At 37.3% G+C, this 21,456-nt stretch overlaps 1 protein-coding gene across 1 annotated transcript; it reads right to left on the reverse strand.

The window, feature by feature from the left end:
- Positions 1–4,118: 4,118 nt before the first annotated feature.
- Positions 4,119–5,357, reverse strand: ZNF260 (zinc finger protein 260). The gene has a single exon (XM_065899370.1). It carries the CDS (start codon positions 5,355–5,357, stop codon positions 4,119–4,121), a length of 1,239 nt encoding a protein of 412 aa, XP_065755442.1.
- Positions 5,358–21,456: the final 16,099 nt, after the last annotated feature.

Raw genomic sequence — 21,456 nt, forward strand, 5'->3', positions numbered from 1 at the left:
GTGAGGGACTAGCTGTAATAGTATCAAAATACAATAAGGCTAATATGTTATCAATTAATATGGTGTTAGTATAGGAATAGAAAAACAGATTAATGAAGCAAGAGAATACAGGTGTTGGTATAAATCAAAATATAAGGCAGTTTAAGTTGAATGAAGAAAAGACCATATGGTTAAAGGATTACATAGCAAAGTTTTAGTTGAGTAGGAAAAGTGTGGTATCAGTAAAGGATTAAGAACAGGTCTTTCCCACTGATTCATCTCTGGAAAAATGACTTTAGATTTGCCTTTCTACCAGTTTCATTGAAGAAAACACCACTGTAAATCTCTCATCTGTAGCCTGTATCTGGATGGGGTGAACTGTTAACCGGCATGTAGACACTGACAGCCTATATAAGTAAGGCATCACAAGTCTTGGGAAACCAAGGCAGTGGCTTATCCGTGCTTAAATGATTATCATTGTTACAAGTGAGTGTGCCCCATGTGATGGTGGCACACCGTGCAGATGCCCTGGTTGATTATTATAAAATGTGCTGGATGAGAATGTTAATGTTTCCCAGTGCTGAGGTGAACCACTTCCATTTTGATCTTTTCTCCTCTGGGCAGTGCTGAAGCAGTGGAAGCTGTGCTTGCTTAGATAGTTGCGGGACTGTCGATGAACATGCTGTGAAGACATTTTTTTGTCAGGTCAAATCTAATAATAAACTTAATGCCAGGTTAAAGCTTATTCTGCGCTCCCTCTCTCTTTTTTTGATTGCTAGTTCAAATCTGTGATTGCTTCTGGTGGACATGCAGGTGTCAGAGCTATGTGACTTGCTGATAAACTGGCTGCTGGATTATTTTAACAAATTGTGCTTGTATAACTGGCAACCCATCTGGAAGAAAATGAACCCTCATATATGACATTAAAAATTCAATTCTAGATGGATTAAATATTAATATATTGCAAAAAGGAAACAATTTATAAGAAAACCTAAGAAATAACATATATAATCTAGAGATTAAAATATCTCTGTAACCAATCCATAAACTTCCTAATGTCTAATACATGAAGAAGTCTTCAAAACTGACAAAAAGAAAAATAATCCTGTAGGAAAATAGGCTAATATGAAAATTTACAAAGAAGCAAATCTAGGAAAAGGTGAGGTTTATACTCATCAGACAAACATGAATTTTAGTATAATACCACCTATTGCATGGCTGGAGGAAACTTGTCTTTTTGAAAATAACTGATTGCATCTTAAAATAGCACATATCCTTTGATCAAGCAGTCTCTTGCCTATAATCTATCCCCCAGAAATAAAAATAAAAAGTAAGGGCCAATATAAGGGTGTTTACTATAGTGTTGTTTGTGATGGCAAATAACTAGAAACAAGTTGAATTAGTAGGGGGATGGCTGAATAAATTTATAGCACACAGTATCACTGAATACTGTGCAGCAACTGCTTATCTTACTCTATCTGACCATTATAATCATTATTGTTGCTAGGCCTTGGCACTGACCAGCTATAGGCACCAAAAGGTAATCCTCCTTATTTGGTCTGGATTAGAGTTCCTAGTTGCTCTGGTGATTTCAAAGCTGCACCAGCACAAAGGGATAACATTTAAGGAATATGAGAGAATGCTTAATGAGAAATGGAAGAAAAGAGAGGATAATTTAGATTCACATAGATATACATGTATCTTATTTGGATACATTACCTCACAAAGTCAACCTATGGCATTTATAATCTTATCTCAAGACCAACCTTCAAATATGCTAATGATAAGCCATGCAGTGCTATAGTTATAGTAGCATAGTATTATTCTGGGTTTAAAAGAAATTGATATATTTGAAAGCAGCCTAAGGTTTGTGTTACATACTCATTTTTTAATCACTATTCAAAAAGAACACTAAATGCTTTCTATATGTCAAGTTATTGTGGAAAGGAATCAAAAATCCTCATAAAGATTTGCTTTTAATAAAAGAATTCTGTTTAGGTCTGAGATCTCCCTTTTCAGTGCCATTTTCCTGAAGGAAACAAACAAACTAGAGGTGGGGGAAATTGATTGACTGTGGCAGGTTAGAGAAAAAAAATAGTCTGAGTTAAAAACTCAAGCTGAAATGCAAGAGTTGATGTTTTACTCAATGGCATACAAAAAAATGTAAGAGTGACATGTTTTCCTCATTTAAAAAATGTCAAATTTCTAATGCCAATACTGGTTATGTGGACTATTAAAATTTCTGATAAATGTTTCTGAAAAACTAATTATCTCTAACAAGTTTGTGCATGTATTACTAAGTGATATGATCCTTAAATGTATGTGATTCAATCACCTGTTGCAAAATCATGCTATAATCTACTGTGGTCTCAGTAGAGACCACACAGAGATTAATGATATGACATTTGAGAGTAAATTTAAATAACTAGATTTGTTACCATTCCAATTTTTAAAATTCATATTTTATAGTAAAGATATGATTGTAGAAATATCTTCTGTAAAATATCTGCATCTAACTGGGAATGTGAATCCACTATAACATGTACTCCATATAGTTTCCCTACTCCTATCCCTATCTTTTTTAATTTTCAGAAGTTTAAAAGAAACAGCATAAACAACAGAATAAATTCATATACTATTACAATTCAGAATTAACTAATATTTTGTTTTATTTACTTGGAATCTTTATTTCTTTTTAATGAGATAGATATTTAGATACAAAACTGAAGTATCCTTTAACTACCATGTTTGGCCCCATTTCCCTTCTACTGCCTTTCTTTTTAGAGACAACCACTTTTGGGAATTGAGTGTGTATTCTTCCAATCCATTCTTCATAGTTTTACATAAAAATGTTCACCCATAACCAATGCTTTAATACTAGTGTTGGTTACTGTTGATTTAATTCAAATTCATACAGGTATAATTATAATATATTCACTTCGTTTGTTTTCACTCTACATGATTTTCATATCTTTCTCTATTATTACATATAGATTTAATTTGTTAAACTTAACTACTAGAGAATATTATACAGTGTGACTGCATCACATTTTATTCATCCATTTCAAAAGTGACAGACATTTGTTTCCAATATTTTGCTAATATAACTCATGCTGCAATGAACATAAAGGTACAGGACTCCCTGGGTACATGTATCAGTTTCTTCACTATATGTGTGTATACTCAAGAGTGGGTATTCTGGAATCTGTTTTTGAAATTCTTTCCTACCCTGAGGTTTGAAAAAATTCTCCTATAAAATTCTTATATTACTAAGTTTTGCTCTTTGCATTCTAATCTTCACAACACTTTTGGATTTTTAAATAAATACTTTAATGAATAATAACAGCAAAGATCTAATATTTTTCCATATGAAGAGTCAATTACCCTGAGACCATTTTTTAAATCATCCAGATTTTCCTACCAACTTGTGATTACCACCTCTATCAACTGCTAATTCCCCATAAAGATATGCATATGTTTCTGGATATAATATTCTGTCACAATCTTTGTTTTCTATTACTGCATCAAGAGCAAATAATTTTGATGACTATACATGTAGCAAAACATGTAACAAAAAAATGACAATTTTGGGCTTCCCTGGTGGCACAGTGGTTGAGAGTCCACCTGCCGAGGCAGGGGACATGGGTTCGTGCCCTGGTCTGGGAAGATCCCACATGCTGCACAGCGGCTAGGCCTGTGAGCCATGGCCGTTGAGCCTGCACGTCCGGAGCCTGTGCTCTGCAACGGGAGAGGCCACAACAGTGAGAGGCCCACATACTGAAAAAAAAAAAACAAAACAATTTTGTCTCTTAATTTCACATCTTAATACCTCGCATATCTTTGCCTGAATGCATCAAGTAGGCCTTCCGGAACCATGTTGATTAGTGTCCATGACTGGATCCTTACTTTAATGAGAATGCTCCTAAAAGTACAGCAGGAACAATGTTTGTTGTGGGGGTCTTGGGGGTGTAGGTTTTCATGATACTGTGATAGTTATTAAATTCTCAGTATATTACATTTTGAGCTGTTGCTGAAGGATTTTCCACATTCATGTGACTTCACTGTAAAATGAATTTTCTGATATACTGTTTAATACAAATTCTCTTGAAGGTGTTCCCAAATTCAAGGCATTCAGAGTTTTAATGAGTATGAATTCTCTGGTGTCTAATATGATGTGACTTCTGGCTAAAAGCTTTCCCACATTCATTACACTGATAAGGTTTTTCTCCAGTGTGGATTCTCATATGCAGAGCAAGAGTTGAGAACTGAGAGAAGGCTTTCCCACATTCATTACAACCATAGGGCTTCTCACCTGTATGGCTTCTCATATGCACAGTAAGAGATGAGCTTTGACAGAAGGCTTTCCCACATATTTTACATTCATAAGGCTTATCACCTGTATGAATTCTCACATGTACAATGAGAGATGTGATTCGAGAGAAGGCTTTTCCACATTTATTACATTCATAGGGTTTCTCTCCTGTATGAATATTGTGATGTTTAATGAGGTACTGCTTCTGCCTAAAGATTGTTCCACATTCATTACATTTATAGGGTTTCTCTCCAATATGAATTTTCTCATGCTCAGTGAGGTTTGATTTCCCACTGAAGGCTTTTCCACATTCCTTACATATATAAGGTTTCTCTCCTGTATGACTTCTCTGGTGTCTAATGAGGCTTGACTTCTGAATGAAAGCTTTCCCACACCCTTTACATTCATAAGGTTTCTCGCCAGTATGAATTCTTTGATGGATAATGAGGTTTTCCTTCTGGCTAAAGGCTTTTCCACACTCATTACATTTAAAGGGTTTCTTTCCACTATGGATATTCTGATGTTTAACGAGGTATTGCTTCTGGCTGAAGGCTCTTCCACATTGATTACATTCAAATGGTTTCTCTCCTGTATGAATTTTCTCATGCTCAGAGAGATATGATTTTCCATTGAAGGCTTTGCCACATTCCTTACATACATAGGGTTTGTTTCCAATATGATTTCTCTGATGTTTAATAAGGCTTGGCATCTGAATAGAAGCTTTCCCACATTCATAAGTTTTCTCTCCAGTATGATGTTTTTGATGAGTAAGCAAGTTTCCCTTCTGGCTGAAGGCTTTTCCACATTTATTACATTTATATGGTTTCTTTCCTGTATGACTTCTCAAGTGTAGAGTAAGGGATGAGACTCGAGAGAATTCTTTACCACATTCATTACATTCATGTGATTTCTCTCCAGTATGCATTTTCTTATGCTCTATGAGGTTTTGCTTCAGGTTAAATGTTTTTCCACAGTCATTACATTCATAAGGTTTCTCTCCAGCATGAATTTGATCATGCTGAAGGAGATCTGATTCAGGCTGAAGGCTTTCCAACATTCTTATCATGCACAGATACCTTCTCCAACAAGAATTCCTTAGTATCTCTTGACATGTGACATGGATGAAAGCTTTTCCACATTCAGTAAATTCATATGGTTTCTCTCCAATAGTAATTCTCAGCTATCTAACAAAGTTGAATATATGATGAAAAACTTTTCACATTGGTTATCCTGTGATTAGCTGATTACAAATTGGGATGAAATATAGCATCCTCATTATATTCTTAATGGTTCTTGCTTAGACAGCTTCTCTCATATTTAAGTGTAAATTAAATGTTCCAAACTCGTTTAAACTGAGTCCCATACACAGAGGAGTTGTCTTAAAGAATCAATGTCTGTGCTCAGAGGAAATACTTTTCTGCTACCTAGGTTTTCTGAGTTTTTCTTTAGCTGTGCTTTCATGGAGAAGGATGAGACTTAACCCACAAGTCTTTCCTGTTGTGTCTTTATTTACTTATAAATTTCCCAGGCCTTTTCTAAAAAGGAGTACAAAAAAAATCATCATTGAAAAGAGTTAATAACTGTAAAATATTTAATGCCTGGCATGTAGTAAACATTCAATAAAGTAGCTATCATCATCATCAATATCACACTTGTAAATTTTCCCACTATTTTTAATAAAATTTCAAAAATATGCAATTTAAAAATAGACTCTTTATTTCAAACCTAACCTACCAGTATAAAAGAAAGCTCAAATGCAAATAACATCCATGGGTGCATGTAGCTTAAACTGCTTTTAAATGAAACAATGTATACTTTATATATCAGTAAAGTAAGGGAAAACATAAAGAACAGGTGACAAACAGGATGAAAGACGAACACATAACATTTGGAAAGCCTAGGATGAAGGGATAAAAAATAAAATGAATAGGAGTATTAATAAGGGCTATGTGGTTAAATAAGACATTTATTTCTACATTTTCCTGAAACTCCATTAAAATAACAATAGGGGATGAAGGGCATTACTCATAAAATCTAAAAGGTTGAGGAGACAACAGTGAATGAAAGTATTAAGAAATTTTGAAAGGAAAGCAAATAAAGGACTGTAAATTAACAGCAGAACTGAGTGACTTAAATAAAATGCTAGCAGATGAGGATGCTACTTAGAAGCAAGGTAATCTGTGACACAGCTGTCAACAGAAAGGCACTATAACTGGAGACACTGCATGAGAGTGCAAGGTGGGGCTTATAAAATGAAAGGAGCAGCTGATACACCCAATTCTCCTAACTGGAAAGAAATAGTAATTTATTATCCAGACAAAGTACAACTGCGAAACTCCAAATTTAGTGATGACAGGGAAAGTAGATGAGAGTACCATACTGAAAGAAGTGGATGAGTAAAAGTTTATATATAGTATAGGCTCCCAACTTCTTTCTTCTGCTAGACTCTAAGAATGCTGGTAGTTGTTAGATAATGGAAGGGTTCTTGTTTGAAAAAATGAGAAGATCATGAGAACACCTACAGATACTGACATCTGGAGTCATATAAAAGAAAGACTTAGATATCTGACTGAATGCTGCACAGTGAAGCCCACCATTTTACAAGACCCACCCATGGACACAGAGATTACAATAATCTTTCTGGTACCTCAATGTATTAATGTAGAGTTAAAGATCACAAAAATTGGACAAAAGCCATAATGTGAAAGATCAAACAAATAGGAAAAAACAAGGCAAGGAACAGAAGAGCACATACATACAATATATAATTAGTATCACGGAAAGTTAAGAGATTATATAGCAATGAAATATTAACAGGATTCTATAAATAAGTGCTTTTGGAAATAAACAGTATGATGCTAACCTTAAAAATTCAATAGGTTGGGGGGAAAAATACAGAATATCTCCCAGAATAAAAAAATTTAAAAAAAAAAAAGGAAGGAAGGGAGAAAGGAATAAAGAAAGAGAGTAATGACTGGGAAATTAGTAGTTTAGTGGAGGAATCCAGGAGGTTCAAGAGAAAATATGAAGCACCAGAGAAAGGAGTTTCAGAGAAAATATGAAGAAAAATGAATGCAGGAAATTTTCTGAACCCCATCTTTCATATTAGCATGTTGATAATGATTAAATTGATTACATTTAAAATAGGTAAAATAGCTGTATAAAATACAGGAATAAACACCAATAGACACAGTCAAATGAGTTGAAAGTGGCTGTCTATGTGGAACAAAAACTGTGGGTGAGGAAGAATGGAGCAAGCATAGTTATAATCCTATTTGACTTTTAAAAGCCCCTATTTGTTATACTTACAGAGATCTTGAAGACTTGAGCCATTTAACTTGACTCAGTCTATAATTGTATAACTATAGACAGTGCTCTTTTTATCTACTTACAACTGAGTTTCACATGGACTAAACAGCAAAGTACACATATATTTAATGGGAAAGAAAATATGCCAGAAAATAGCCATTTTTACTTCCAAATCTGATTTTGATTATTGCTACTATGGTTTCTTGATACAGAAACTGTCATTGCCATCAAATTCAATTTTCATTTATTTTTCTCCTTTCATTATGCCTGATATACTGGCACCCAAGCCCTTTTCTTGTCAAGAGCCCTCTCCTTGGCCTCTCTCTAAATCCTTTCTTTTATAACTGTTTTCCATCCACTCACTGCAAACCTTGGACATTATCCTGATCTATCTGTCTTAAAATTATATCCTCATTTTCTTATAAATCATTTCAAGAACTGATTAGTAATATGCTGCCACTCATATCAGTGCTATAATTTCCATAACTAGAAAAAAATACCTCAACCCTCACTGCATACCATAAGCAAAAATTCACTCAAAATCAATTATAGACCTCAGCATAAGCATTAAAACTATTAATAAAAAAACTATTAATATAAAAGAAAAAGTGGTAGACTTCATCAAAATTTAAAACTAATTAATGCCCTTCAAAAAACACAGTTAAGGACTTCCCTGGTGGCACAGTGGTTAAGAATCCACCTGCCAATGCAGGGGACAAGGGTTCGAGCCCTAGTCCAGGAAGCTCCCACATGCCATGGAGCAACTAAGCCCGTGCACCACAACTACTGAGCCTGCGTGCCACAACTACTGAAGTCTGCGCACCTAGAGCCTGTTCTCTGCAACGAGAAGCTATCGCATTGAGAAGCCCGCGCACCGTGATGAAGAGTAGCCCCTGCTTGATGCAACTAAAGAAAGCCTGCATACAGCAAGGAAGACCCAATGCAGCCAAAAAATTTTTAATTAATTAAAGAAAAGAAAATAAAAACACAGTTAAGAAAACGAAAAGGAAAGCCATAGACTGGGAGAAACTAATAAAGGGCTTGTATCCAGAATATATAGAACTCTTGAAACACAATAATAAAAAAATAAACAATTTAGTTTTTTAAATGGGAGAAAGACTAGGGTAGACATTTCACAAAATAAAACATTTGTGCTCAAGAATGCAGACAAGAAGGATAGAAAACTGGCCTTTCTGCCAATAAGCTTCAATGTATGTCTCAGACATCAAAGCAAAAAATACAAATCTAACAGAGTATATACTTAAGATCCAAGTTGCTCTGGAAGCTACAATATAAGATGGAGATACAGAGATTAGAGAGATTGGGCTAGAAGTGAGAGACAATTTAATAAAAATGAAGTTCAAAGTTGAACAGTGGATAGGATTTTGATAGATGGGTCACTGCACAATCAACGGCAAAGATGCAAAGAATTTCATACTATGAAGGGGGAGCTGAGAGCAGTGCAACTGTTACTATTTAAAGCTAGAATAATAATCATAATCACCAACAGTGAAGGGAAGAGGGAGACTGAAAATATTTATTGTAAAATGTATAAAGTATACATCACTCCTGGTAACAGACAGTAAATAGATATTATCTCAAATCAAAGATGAAGACTAAGAAAATTATGAATATAAAGGCAACCATAAGAAAAAAACATAAACTTTCCAAATTTTCGGGAAAAAAAGACATATATTCAAAACAAAGAAAGATCCTATAGCAAAAGATACAAAAGATAAAAGATGAGGCAGAATTTAAAACAGTTGGGAATTCCCTGGAGGTCCAGTGGTTAGGACTCCGTGCTTTCACTGCCAAGGGCATGGGTTCAATCCCTGGTCAGGGAACTAAGATCCCACAAGCTGTGCCGCATGGCCCCCCCAAAAAAAAAAAATTAAAACAGTATATAAAATAAAATCAGAGAATCAATACCAACCATATTGTTCCTGTCAATAAGTGCAACTAGAATAAAACTAACTATTAAAAGAGCTATGATAGGATCATACAGAAAATTCTCAGGCCTCAAACCAGACCTCCAGAATCAAAAAACCTGTGGGTAGGGCCCAGCAATCTGTATTTCACAAGCCCTTCAGGTGATTTTGATTCATGCTAAAGTTTAACAACTGATATAGCAAAACCCCCCTAAACTATATATATACAAGATATGCATGTAAAACAATATATAAGAAATGGTGAAAATAAAGACTAAAGATAAAATAAAGAAGATAATCATGAATATATAAAATACAGAAATCCAAGATTCAAAAACACATTAGCAACTGAGAAGACCACCTCTCTCAACCTAGGAGATCAAATCCATGAAATATGCAAACATATAAAAAATGGGAACATGAAATAAAAATATGCACTTATTTATAATACAGAGCTAACTAGTTTATTCTGCATCTTGAAAATAGGTAGTGAACCATCTTTTAAAATGCTCAGAGAACATTCTCAAAATCAGTCCACATAGTAGGCCTATAAAATCTCAAATATTCCACAAAGTAGAAAAGGACAGATAAAATTCTGACTAAAAAAAAAAAAAGTCATAAATTAGAAAAATGAAAATCTTTCACGTGTAAATTCCAAAATCTACTGGCTTGAACAAACTCTTTGGTCAAAGAGGAAATTAAAATAAATTGTGTAATGTTCAGAATGTTATTCAGAACACAGTGTATATCAGAACCCAGAACCCATAGAACACATTTGAAAATAATGCGTGGAGAAGTTTTAGCATAAATGTTTACATTATTTTTAAAAGAAATAATCATAATAAACATTCCAACTAAGGAATTACAATAAGGAAAAGTAAATAAAAGAAAAACAGAAAAATTAGTAAAGATAAGAAAAGAAATTAATTATTACAAACAAAAATAGAAGTAATAATAGGTTCATGAGTTGATTCTTAGGGAAAAACTAAAAGGGAATAAAAGCAAAATTACAAAAATAAAAAATGATTATTTGGGAATAAGGATTGTAGAGATTATTTTGCTCAACCCTGTGCAAATAAACTTGAAAACCTAGCAAATATAACCTCTGAAAACTGAGACCAGAAAAGACAGAAAATCTAAACCGAAAAATAAACATAGGAAAAAAAGAGATAATCATTCAGACATTTTATCACCCCAAAGTCCCAGGTATACATGGCTTAAGATGTGAATTTTACTAAACTTTTAACAAAGTACAGTAATACTATATATTTAAAATTTTCCAATTCTTAAATTCATTAAATTTGCAAAAGCATGATTCTCAACAGATCAGGACTAAGTTCTGTATTACTAATAAGCCAAAAGAAAACACAGAAATTATATCCCCTTGGTAATTAAAGCCCCTTGTATTTTTACAGGGATTATATCAACATCCTTCACACATACTTATCAAAACTGAATTTTTTTAATACATCTTTAATGGAGTATAATTGCTTCACAATGCTGTTACTTTCTGTTGCACAACAAAGTGAATCAGCCATATGCATACATATATCCCCCAATCCCCTCGCTCATGAGCCTCCCTCCCACCCTCCTAAAACTGAATTTTTTATACTGTGAAATGACAGTCCTGAACTGAACTAGGCAACATTGTCTGAATACCAGGCAAAATGGTCCTTTCAACAGCATTTATCTTGTGGTTTAAAAAGTATTTTCAAAGTATAAATCAAAATGCTCTAATGCCAAGCAAACTAACTGTGCTATAATGCCTGGGTTGAGTTGTTGCAACAGAGATCCTATGGCTTACAAAGCCTAAAAACTTACTACCTGGCCCTTTACAAAATAATTTATTGACCCCCACCCCCCCACACACACCCTAGAGTGGTGATTCCTCTCTCCTCTACCAGGCTGGAACAAGGATGCATTGCTGATCCAGCTTCAACCACAACTAAATGATAAAGAGACACCTGGAAGAAATCTGGATCTTAAAGTACCACAAAGACCAAAGCTACCACGCAAATTTTGACTACTCACCACATAACTGATATGTGACCAAGAAATGAATTCCTACATTCCTTAAACCAGCACATTTTGGGGTTTATTATACTCACTTAGCTTTACCATGATTGATAACAATTTTCAGTCCAGTTTCATTGCTTTACGTATCACGTATCTGCAGATGCCAACTCAGCTCAGGCATTGTAGCTTGAAAGTAGTCTCAGACCCTAAGAGAATGAATGAACTTTTTACAAAAACACATAGCAGGGTATAGTTGCCAACCTCTGCTCTTAACAGGTCACCATTTAAACAGAATACATTGAGTTTGCTTAACATTTGAGCATTTTGATATATGTTACAACTCTTCTCAACATAGCAATCACAGTAATCTTGTCACAGTCAAATCATGTCACTGCTCTGCCTGAAAGTCTCCTTGTATACTCATAAAACATTTAGAAGCATACAATGTTAATAATTGCTGCTTCCAGGGAGCAGAAATGGAGAACTGAGAGCCAGGAATAAGGAGACATATCTATTCTTTTAATTTCTATCAAGTATATGTATTAGAGTTTAAAAATAATAGTACTATTTCTCTTTAAAAGTAACAGGGAATTGAACTAGTAGGAAGCCAGCACTTATTTCCAAGCCTGCATTATTGTAAAAAGCAGGAGGTGGAGAAGAGTTATACTATGATATCTGGAGGTAAGAAGACAATAAGGAATAAGGATAAGGGGGTAAAATTCAACTCTGAGGTATATAACGATAGAAGGAGGGAGAAATGATAGTTAAATTTTAAAGAAATGAATCTACGTGCTAGTTTTTGAAAGATTACAGATCTATAATCCTTGGCAAGAAGGACTGAATGAAGGAAAGGAGTCTAGGCATATAGGGAGAAGTAAAAAATGGAGAATGTTAGTGAGAGGGAGAAGCACGAAATTTAGGCTGTAGAAGTCATAAAATTGAGACAGCAAATGAGGTAGAGAGGCTGGCGTCCAGTTAGAGAGGCACCCAGTCCTCCAGAATCTGAGAAAATTCTGGAAGGAATTTTCCAGAATTCTTCAATCCAGGAAGAACAGGTGGAAATGTTACCTACGTATCTAAAGAATTCCTAGCAATTTTCACTCCAAAGGATGGGGGCTGATAAGAAAATCTCCTCAAAAAAAGTTTCAGGGAATTCCCTGGTGGCGCAGTGGCTGAGAGTATGCCTGCCGATGTAGGGGACACGAGTTCGTGCCCCGGTTCGGGAAGATCCCACATGCCGCGGAGCGGCTGGGCCCATGAGCCATGGCCGCTGAGCCTGCGCGTCCGGAGCCTGTGCTCCGCAACGGGAGAGGCCACAACAGTGAGAGGCCCGCGTACCGCAAAGAAAAAAAAAAAAAGTTTCAGATGTTGTAAACTCACTGAATAACTGAAATGAGCTTTTATTCCATTCATACCTGCTGAGTTCTTCCTAACTCACCTGGAGAACACCTCCTTTACATTTCTTCCTCAATCATCCATTGCTCTTCTTGTTTGAACTGGTGACTTTAAAATTCGAAATACTAACATAGGACTTGGATGTTACTGCTGAAGGTCAAAGCAGCATCCCAGAATTCAGGCTGAGCCCTTAGACCCTCAAAGGAGTTGAAGGATAAGGAAAGTGCAGCTCCTGGGGATACAAAAGGAAGCTGGCTTGTGAAAAAGAACAAAGTAACGCTGACCCTTTGGCTTAAAAACTGGAGCACATACATACATGTGAGCACATGGAAAAAGGAGTATTTGTAGTTTGCATCTCAGGCCAAACTCATTATGCCATTTAAAGGCTCCATACATTTCAAAAAATGGGAAACAGAAGCTATCGTATTTTCAGAATTTAGGTTATACAGAGAAACTACAAGACTGAGTTGCTAGGGTTCTCTAGAATCACAACCTGTATGGGTACCTTTGAGCAGGTGTCACTTGTAGCCTTGCTCCTGATTGAACAGTCACAGTCACACTTTTGAGTATCATAATGACACTTTTCTCATTAAGTGTGAAGTCGCCAACCTTGAGTGATATGGATAAAATATAAAGGGAATGACTCTGAAATAAGTCATGAATCAGAGCTCTTAAAGTTTTTAGAAGCCTAATATTTTACCTAGGTTATGTTACTCTAGGAGAAATTAAATATTTTAAGGGTCCTATAATTATATGGTCATTCAATTCATTGGTTCAGCAAACATATATATATTTCTCACTTATTATGTGTATTGAAAACACCATCGTCTCCAATTTGTAATGAGGTATGATAGCGAAAAGGATCATACTTCCTCACAAGCTTGATCCAATGTAGTATGCTTAGAATCTGCCTGGACAGTGCTATTAATTGATGAAAACAGGTAATACAGAAGTGGGAAAGGATGGAGGCAAACTGCAGGAGGAAAGACATAAGTATGACATTCTGGACATAAAGAGTTTGAAGTTCCTATGCAACCTCCAGATAGTGCTGTCTATTAGGCAGTTGGATATATGCATGAGGAGCTCAGGACAAGCCTCAAAGAGGAACGATCATTTGTTAGTCCTGTGTCAGGTGAAGCCACAGCAGTGGAATTTTGTTGCTCATAGAGTTCTTAGAGGTGAAAAATAATGATCGAAGTCAGAAACTTAAGAACACTAATATTTAAGGGAAAAACAGAAACGTTAAGTCACTAATGGAGGGTTTTTCTTTTTTTTCTTTTTCAGGGTGGGGGGGGGTTGTTGTTCCTTGGTTTTGACCGGAATTATAAAAATGAGAGAAGTATTATGGAAATCAAGGAAACGTTCAAGATCGAGGCAGTGATAAACACCTGAAAAGGAATGGAGTGAACACAGAAATCTAATTCCTCCATCCCAATTAAAAATGGAAGTGTACAAAACATGCAAGCAAAAATGTGATTCTTATCCGTGCCCTAGCTGCTGCATCCCCTCACAGCTATTTTTATTTTCTGTGTAACTACAAATATACATTCCTATCCCCACTTACTAAAAAAAGTAGTGTATTACACCAAATATACACTTTACTTCCTTCATGTAACAAAATACATTGCAGACTTTTAAAATCTATCTAACATATTGTATATATTTCCATTTGCTCAAGTCTTCTTTTGGGTCTTTCATTAACATTTAAAAATAATCTTCATAAAGGTTTTATACATTTACTGTTTATCCCTAGGTGTTTTATCTGACTTGTTGCTATTGTAAATAAAGTAGTCTTCTTTATAACTATTACTGATTATTTTCTGTATGTATCAAAGCTATTATTTCTATACATGAATTTTTGTGCTGTGGTACTTTTCTTTTTCGTTTTATTGAAAAATATGTTAAGTGTGATAAAATACTGGAAGAAATTCTCTTTGTAGATAAAAGAAAATTTTGTTTCTTTACATTTATAAAGGCCATTTCGTTTGGGGAAAACCTGGTCAAATTAGGAGTCAGACTGCCATGCTCACTGACAAACCAGGGAATCTTAAATCCGTTACTTGATTTCTGCACCAAAGACAGGACAACTTGCTTCCCAATTCCGTCTGTGCTGTGTGCACTAGTGGAAACTACCTCTTAAAGCTATTCCTTAGTCCAGAACTTCTCAAAGCAGCCTTACCAAAATTCCTTCAAAGAATTAAGAAAATTCAATACCTACAGGGAGTTTCCCGGAAATCTTTCCTCTTTAAAAAAAAAAAAAAAAAAGAATGCTGATTTTGTTTTTTACTCCACAATGAGTCTGCTTTTAGCCTTTTCCCTTTCTCATCTTTCACAGATACGGATGCTCCAGAGAGATGCATCCTTATCATTATTTTAGAAACTAGAAAAGTGAGGTTTACATGGTACTACCCCACTAAGTTCACAATGCCACCCAAACTCACAAACCTGGAACCATACAGGTTGCAACTCTACAACCCTCTCACATTCCCTCACAACCTTTGTCACCCACCGGAGAACCCGCCCGTTTCCTTCTGTACCCCTGCCCCCATCCACAGAAGCTTTGAACACTGCACGTCACAGGAGGCGATTCCTCCCCTTCAGTTTCCCCAGCCCGGTAGTAGGCTCCACAAAACCTCCCTTGCAGCCTCCCCGACCGGATTCTAAACCCAGAAACCCAGGTCCCGCAACAAGATCTGCGCTTCGCAGAGCCAAAACCAAACTCACCAGCAGACAAAGACGACGAAGGCGAGCCGGAAAGCCTGCGCCTGCGCTTGCGCCTGCGCACTCCAGGCTGGCGAGCATTCCCAGAGGTCTCCTGGGTTCCACCAAGCCTGGGCTCAGTACCGGGCAGAAGCAGTTGATGTTGGCCGGTTGTCCATTTTTTTTTTGACTGTGGACTACATTTCCCAGAAGTTTCCGTGGTTCGAGTCGGCTTTTCGAGTCAGCTTTTGTGCTTTCTCAGCTCCACCATAGTTTGTGGGACTGTCTTCCTGGTTGGGGGAGTAGTGTACGTAGGCCGAGCCTCAGGACTTAGGTAACACTCTACCTTTGTTAACTACCTCTGGAAGAGGGCAGTGGTGTGCCTTGGGTTATAATAAGCTCAGTTGAAGCACGCCAGGGTGACTCCAACTAGGAGCCACGGTGCAAGGCTACGCCAGGAGCGCCAGAAGACTCCGGGGCGCGATTCGAGGCTGGGGTGGAGTAGGGGTGAGGCAGGGAGTGATTGTGGGGATCTCTGGCAGGGCTCAAGCCCAGCGCCATCTTGTCCCTCGCGAGTGCGGCTCTGAACTACATTTCCCAGAGGCCGCCGCGTTCTCCGGCCGGCGGCTCTGAGCAGAGCTGTACGCGAGCCGGGTGTTAGTCTCTGAACTGTTGGCTGACGCCGCGCACGGCAGATTGGAGGTGAAACGTCCAGAGCTCGGGGCGGGGGTGGAGACTGAGTATTAAGTCTGTTCAGGCGGAACGGACGGGGTTGGGGAGGGGAGTGTCGGTTACGAAATTGTGTGTGGCTATGTGTCCCAGTGATGTGTGTGTTATTCTGACTGTGTGTGATACCGTGTGTGTGTAGCTTTCTGTGGATGAATCTCCGTGGTATGATTGTTAATATGTGGCCGTGTGTAATACTGTGTGCTGGTGTGGGCTACCTGTGACTGTGTGCCCCTGTGGTGGGTGTGTGGATTGTTTCTGTGGGATCGTGTATTCCTCTTCTGTGCAGGCATAGGGAGCTTTGTTATTGTGCCTCTGTGACTGCGCCCTAGTGGGGATTGTGACTGTGTAGCACTCTGTGCGGAAGGAAGGGGGAGTCTGAGACTGAGGCTGTTAACTTTGTGTCTACTGGTGGGTGTGTGACTATGCAGCACTGGATGTGTGAATTTGGGGAGACTGTGTCAGTTACTGTGTCACATGTAGTCATGTATGAGACACAGGATGGCTCTGCCCCTGTAAAAATCCTGATTATTCTGTATGACGTTGAGGTTGAGATGGAAGCCCGGGTCTCCTCTGATAGCCTTCCCCTGGTCCGGGAGGGGCAAGTGAGCAAGGTGACCTTGTCATCTGGACCTCAAGAAAGGTTTGTTGTCTCCTTGCCCCATCTCTGTTAGCGGGCTCAATGGGTCTGTCCCTTGTGGTGCATAGCCAGTGCACACATCAAGTACTTTTGAGTAAAGCAGAAGCATTTATTACTTGTGACAAGTAAGGAGACAGAGAGCTAGCTCTCAAAGTACTGTCTCTCCAAAGCTGGACGGGGAAGTTTTAAACCTGGGGGGCATGCATAGTCCTGAAAGGGCAGGCATGGTAAAGAGATAGAGGTTACTCTAGGTTACCAAAAACTGCAAGCAAACAGGTGTTTTGGTTGTTTGTTTGCACTCTAACCTTTTTGAAACATCTGGCTTTGGAGCTTTCTGCAATTTAACAGTTTCTGCAAAACAAAGCACACTTTGGTGTGCTTTAACCCCATCCTTTCCCTACTGCTGCTTAGCTAACATATCCTCCAAGAGAGACCTCCAAGGAGGAGAAAATAATGGTTGTGACATCTAAAAGTCGTACATAAGGTGGCTTGGTATTTTCTCTTTGTTTGTAAAATGCTTTATTTTTTCAGGAGGTGATTTTTTTTCTTTCTTGGCTAACTCCTAACAAAGACCCATGAAGTAAACTGGAACCTACTGTTTCTCTTTGGAAATATCTTCCTTGCATTTGTAATTTAAAAAATTAATATGTATTCTGAGTATTCTGATTTTACATATGTACATATATGTAACCATGTAGATACATATATGTACACACGTATATATATACACATGTGTATACATATATATTTTAAAAATACTTTCATTTAAATGATGTTGTAACTTCCCACATAATTGAAAGTTATTTGAGAATATTTTTAATATTGGACAGTGTTGTTTTTTCATGTGTGACTAACCCAGTATCCATTCTCTCCTTTATTGCTATAAAAATCCGGATTTTTGTTTGAAGGGGCAGTGTGCTCAGCTTAACAAAAAACAAATAGGAAGGGAATTCCCTGGTGGTCCAGTGGTTAGGACTCCCACGCTTCCACTGCAGGGGGTATGGGTTCGATCCCTGGTCAGGGAACTAAGATCCTGCAAGCTGCACAGCATGGCCAAAAACAAACAAACAAAACACATGTTTTAGTTTCCCTTATAGTTGTAAACAAAAGCTGTTAGATTGGATTTCTTAGTTCTTTAAAGGGGTGGGGATGGGGCAGGCTCAGTATGTATGTATTCTTTTGGCCTTCCTCCTTTCTCCTTCCTGCCTGGAAAGTGGATATAGAGCTGCATATGGAGCAGCCATCTTATAACCATGTACTTACTAGGAAAGGAAGCATAAGAAAATTTACCGTATTATATTAAATGAAAATAGAGGATTTTAAATGGTATATATTGTATGAAAGTTTTTGGTAAACAAAACAAAATTTACCTATAGGTGCATGAAATGTATAGTAGCATTTTAATTCTTTTCATTTTAATGTGGACTGAAATAAAAACACACGTGAGAACTGTGAGTTTCAGTTTTATTTGGGGACTTACTGAGCACTATACCTTGGGAGACAACCTCTCAAATAGCTCTGAGAAATTACCCTGAAGAGGTGAAGGGGTACACGCAGTTAAGGATACATCTCGGTAGAAGGTTACTGCCAGTCATGAGGAACAAATATCTCAAGTAATGATTTTAGTGCTTTTCTAAGTTTGGGAAGATGCAAGAATCCAAGTTCATTTAAAAATTCTCCTGAAATAATTCTAACTATCTAAAGGCCCATTTTTGCAGAGCACAGAGTGACTCATCCTGAATTCCTTTCAGGATGTAAGTCAGTGACTATAGTGGCTAATGGCTTGATTCTTGTAGAACTGGATGGTGTACAACATTTTTTGTTTTACAGTTTCCCCCTTTTGGTCATAAGTTCAACCAAGGTTTGGGAGGCATTTTGTGACCAATTTGTCCCATGGTGCTAGGAAGGCTCATTCCTAGGTATGGCGAGGATTTCATTGATGGGCCGCTCAGTGTGCTGTTACTGGACTAGGCATTGTTAATGGTAGTCATAAAAGTTTCTGTACCATCTGTCTTACTAGTCTGTTATGGTCTAGGAAATGATTCCCTCTTGCTGCTTCTTCCCATATCTAGGGTTACACTACTACAATCATTTTGACCTTGTATGTATATGTAAAACTATATTTAGTTAATTGTTTCAGGTTGCTTAGTCATCATTATCTTTATTGGAGGCTCAGTCACATTTGGTAATGCAAAAAACAATAATTTTATAAAATATGCAGAATATAAGTAATACAGCTAGTAGCATTGATAAGATCATAAGTAAGAATTTAAACCAAGAGCTTCCATTAGGTGTGGCCCAGTATATCCCCAGTCATCTGACCCAGTGTGTTCCTTACCAATCGCTATCTTTAACGGTAATGATATATAAGCATTGTTCATAAGGCACTCAGCCCAATTTCCTAGTGTTATTAGGCTGGTTATCTGTAGTATGATTTAATTGTTCCCAGCAAACAAATTGTTCCCTTAAACTTAAACAACAACCATAGCCTGGTATTAGCCATATAAAACCATCCCATGACTGAGGGAGGGTCCCTCCTAATAATCAGGAGTATATATTCTTTCACTGAAATTAGCTCATTTCTCTGAGCTTGAGTAACTTTAAAATTCATATTTATGTCCAGGGTCAGAGCAAGTATGATTGGTTGGCCAACTGAGGGGGTCCCATCTAGTAATATCAATAGTGGCCCGAAGAGAACTATAACTTCTTTCTTCTATAATAAATTTCCTAAGGACTATCCAATCATTGCCTTGGAGAGGAGAAATCCCCCAAGGTAACCCAAAAGTACTGGACATAAGTAATTGACCATAAGCCCAACAACAGGATTAAGTTTTAAACTCTGTGTAGAATTTTGCCTGTAATTGAAAACATTTGATTCATATGCAGAAGTCCAAGAGATCAAGAGAACACTATAAATAATCATACAAGTCAGGTCTAGCATCTTGGGATAGCTATTTCTGATGTTGTCTTCTTGTCCTGGTGTGCCATTTCCTCTCTGTTTGAGCATTGTTTTAAGGAGAGTTTGAGGTCAGCAGTCCTCTATATAGACCAGTACAGTGTAGGGGCCCATTTTAAGTGGGAAATATGATTCTAACAGTGAATTTCTTCACTTTTGCTACACATCAACTAGTTTAAGGGTCCTTTCATCTAGGTTGGAGACAGTCCTTTAAATCAGGGGTTCCCAACCCCTGGGCTGCGGACCTGTACTGGTCCGTGGCCTGTTAGGAACCGGGCCGCACAGCAGGAGGTGAGCGGCTGGCGGGTGAGTGAAGCTTCATCTGCTGCTCCCCATTGCTCCCCACTGCTCTCATTACTGCCTGAACCATCCCCCTCCCCCCTTCCACCCCATCCGTGGAAAAACTGTCTTCCACAAAACCAGTGCCTGGTGCCAAAAGGGTTAGGGACTGCTGCTTTAAATGATGTTTCTTCATATGTATATAATCTCCTGGTTGTAGGTCACAGGGCATCTGATCTTCATCTAAAGATAGACTACTGTGATAAGCTTCAGAAACAAACCTAGAATGTCTTTTAATAATTCAATTAAACTTCTGTAACAACACAACGTAGTAACAAGGAGTCATCCAGGAAGTGAGTCTTAGGTAGTAAACACAAACCCTCAGAAGCAATTAACAACACTAGAACTTAACATACATAAAGTAATATCACTAAACCATAATTTTTCTCTCTAAAATTATCCTGATTTCTACCAAAGATAGTCAAATTAAGACTAATTGTTTGCAAAATAAGTTTGGTTTCAATAAACTTAGCCTGATTATTCACATAAGTGTAATTTATCCTACAGGCTCTTTTAAATTGGCTGTGCTGGAACTTTTTATAAGGAATCTCAGATTGAACTTTTAAAAGGCCTCTTAAGGCCAGGAAAGCCCTGCCAAGGACTTGCCACCTGTGATGGGTATAGATTTGGATGAATTCCTCCCTTCTCAAGGTCCCCAAAATAACTCAAAATTCCTGTACCGTCAGGAAGTGGCCTTCCTTATTTACCTGGTAAGGCTGCTGGGAACCTAGGAGTTTCCAATTTCTGGAGGGATCAGGTAGAAAAGATAAATGTTTCTACTCTGCTTACAAAAGTATAGTTTACCAAATTGCTGTCAGTTATAATTAGCTTAAGGGGGAGGGTTTCCTTATATCTGGAAAACAAAGATTAAAAACCAGTAATATTTCAGACAAAAAAGTCATAAAAACTATTATTCAGCCCTATGTAGCTAAGTCTTGTTGATCTTGCTCTTTTTTAACAGTTTTATGAAGCCATCAGGGTTTCCATTAGAATTCTTTAATTTCTTACCCAGTTCAGTGGTATGATGTAAAAATTATCAGAAACCTGTACGGGTCAAAAGGTCCTTTCTATGAATCTTCTTGAAGATGAAGCATTTTTATAAAAGCATCAGAGTACAATAACTGCCTATAAATGACAAAAGACTTAAAAACGCATG

Source organism: Phocoena phocoena, chromosome 20 (assembly GCF_963924675.1).
Source record: "Phocoena phocoena chromosome 20, mPhoPho1.1, whole genome shotgun sequence".
Classification (NCBI taxonomy): domain Eukaryota; kingdom Metazoa; phylum Chordata; class Mammalia; order Artiodactyla; family Phocoenidae; genus Phocoena; species Phocoena phocoena.